Source organism: Cynoglossus semilaevis, chromosome 13, assembly GCF_000523025.1.
Source record: "Cynoglossus semilaevis isolate Cse_v1.0 chromosome 13, Cse_v1.0, whole genome shotgun sequence".
NCBI classification, from domain to species: domain Eukaryota; kingdom Metazoa; phylum Chordata; class Actinopteri; order Pleuronectiformes; family Cynoglossidae; genus Cynoglossus; species Cynoglossus semilaevis.
In genome coordinates, this window is record NC_024319.1 from 9,211,389 (window position 1) to 9,212,563 (window position 1,175).

General features: G+C 38.3%; 1 protein-coding gene across 1 annotated transcript in view; it reads left to right on the forward strand.

Annotated features, from left to right (window-relative positions):
- Nucleotides 1-1,088, forward strand: part of fhod3b (formin homology 2 domain containing 3b) — a 57,871-nt gene extending 56,783 nt beyond the window's left edge. Inside the window, exons 23-24 of the mRNA XM_025061520.1 lie at nucleotides 336-522; nucleotides 817-1,088. Of these exons, the coding sequence (XP_024917288.1) occupies nucleotides 336-522; nucleotides 817-1,013 (384 nt within the window). The 3' untranslated portion in view covers nucleotides 1,014-1,088. The remainder of the gene's footprint in view (nucleotides 1-335; nucleotides 523-816) is intronic.
- Nucleotides 1,089-1,175: the final 87 nt, after the last annotated feature.

Here is a 1,175-nt window from a genome sequence, read left to right on the forward strand (position 1 = left end):
ATACCAATAAATTCCTGAACAAATCTCCGAAAAAAAAAGTTTCTCAAAAATAACTCAAAATACACTCATTTTCCTTAAAATACTAAGCTATGTCCATTTTTGTGGTTAAAATTCAGACAAAATGGCATGGTGATCAGTGTGCATCCCCCTCACTCTATGACTCATAACACTTAAAAGTATAAAGCTGTAGATATAAATAAATACATTAATGTTATTTATTTTTGTGTTCAGTACTAAATTACAAACATTTATTGCATTTTTGTGTACTACCTTTCTAGAACTGTTTATATCATACATTGTGACCCTGATTCCCTACTCTGCCCCTTGTCCTGCAGAGTGGTAAATTTGGTAGCCCCCCAGCAGATGCACAGGACGGCCAGCCTCAGGGTATCCAGTATTCTGAAGATGCAGCTGAACATGAGAACATGAAGGCTGTGTTAAAGAGCAACCTGCAAGGAGGAGAGGGCTGCACATCCACGGTGCTGGGCCTGCGTACACGGACAAGAGCTACCAGTGCTAGAGGTTAGTGTCAGAAACCTAGTGCAGCTGCCAAACATTCTTTATTAGCTTCATTAGACATGTACTTTACTTTACTTTATACTATAATAAAAATAAAATGTATTTACTTATCTGATAAAACAATGCCTGGGTTAATAGACAAACACCAAGACCACAAAATGTCCTCCCACATAGCTATATATGTAACTGTACTATTGTGTGCATGACTTTTGTGGGAAAATGTAGCTCCAGAACCTTAGCCACTCAATTACTGGCAACTTCTGTTATTTTCTGATCTTTTCCCTCATGATTTTTTAGGGCGTGTTTCTCCGTGGTGCTCAGCTATTGATGACCCAGTGAACTGTACGGAAGACACGGCTGATGAGATTATGGAAAGGATCGTTAGGTCAGCTACACAGGGGCCCAGCCAACGGACACAGCCTCGAGAAAGGAGACGATCCCGGGTTAACCGAAAGTCATGTGAGTTGTTCACTGCTAAAGATAAATTTTTCTGAAAAGTTTCTCTAAATGCTCTCATTTGATGAGAAACATGCAGACAAGATAATCTTTTGAAAAAAAATTACCAAAAAACTTTTTGATAATTTTTCAACGTCTGACCAAAAAAAACATAACTAACTAGCTAAATTTGCTAAAGGCTATAGTAAGGCATGTTTTGG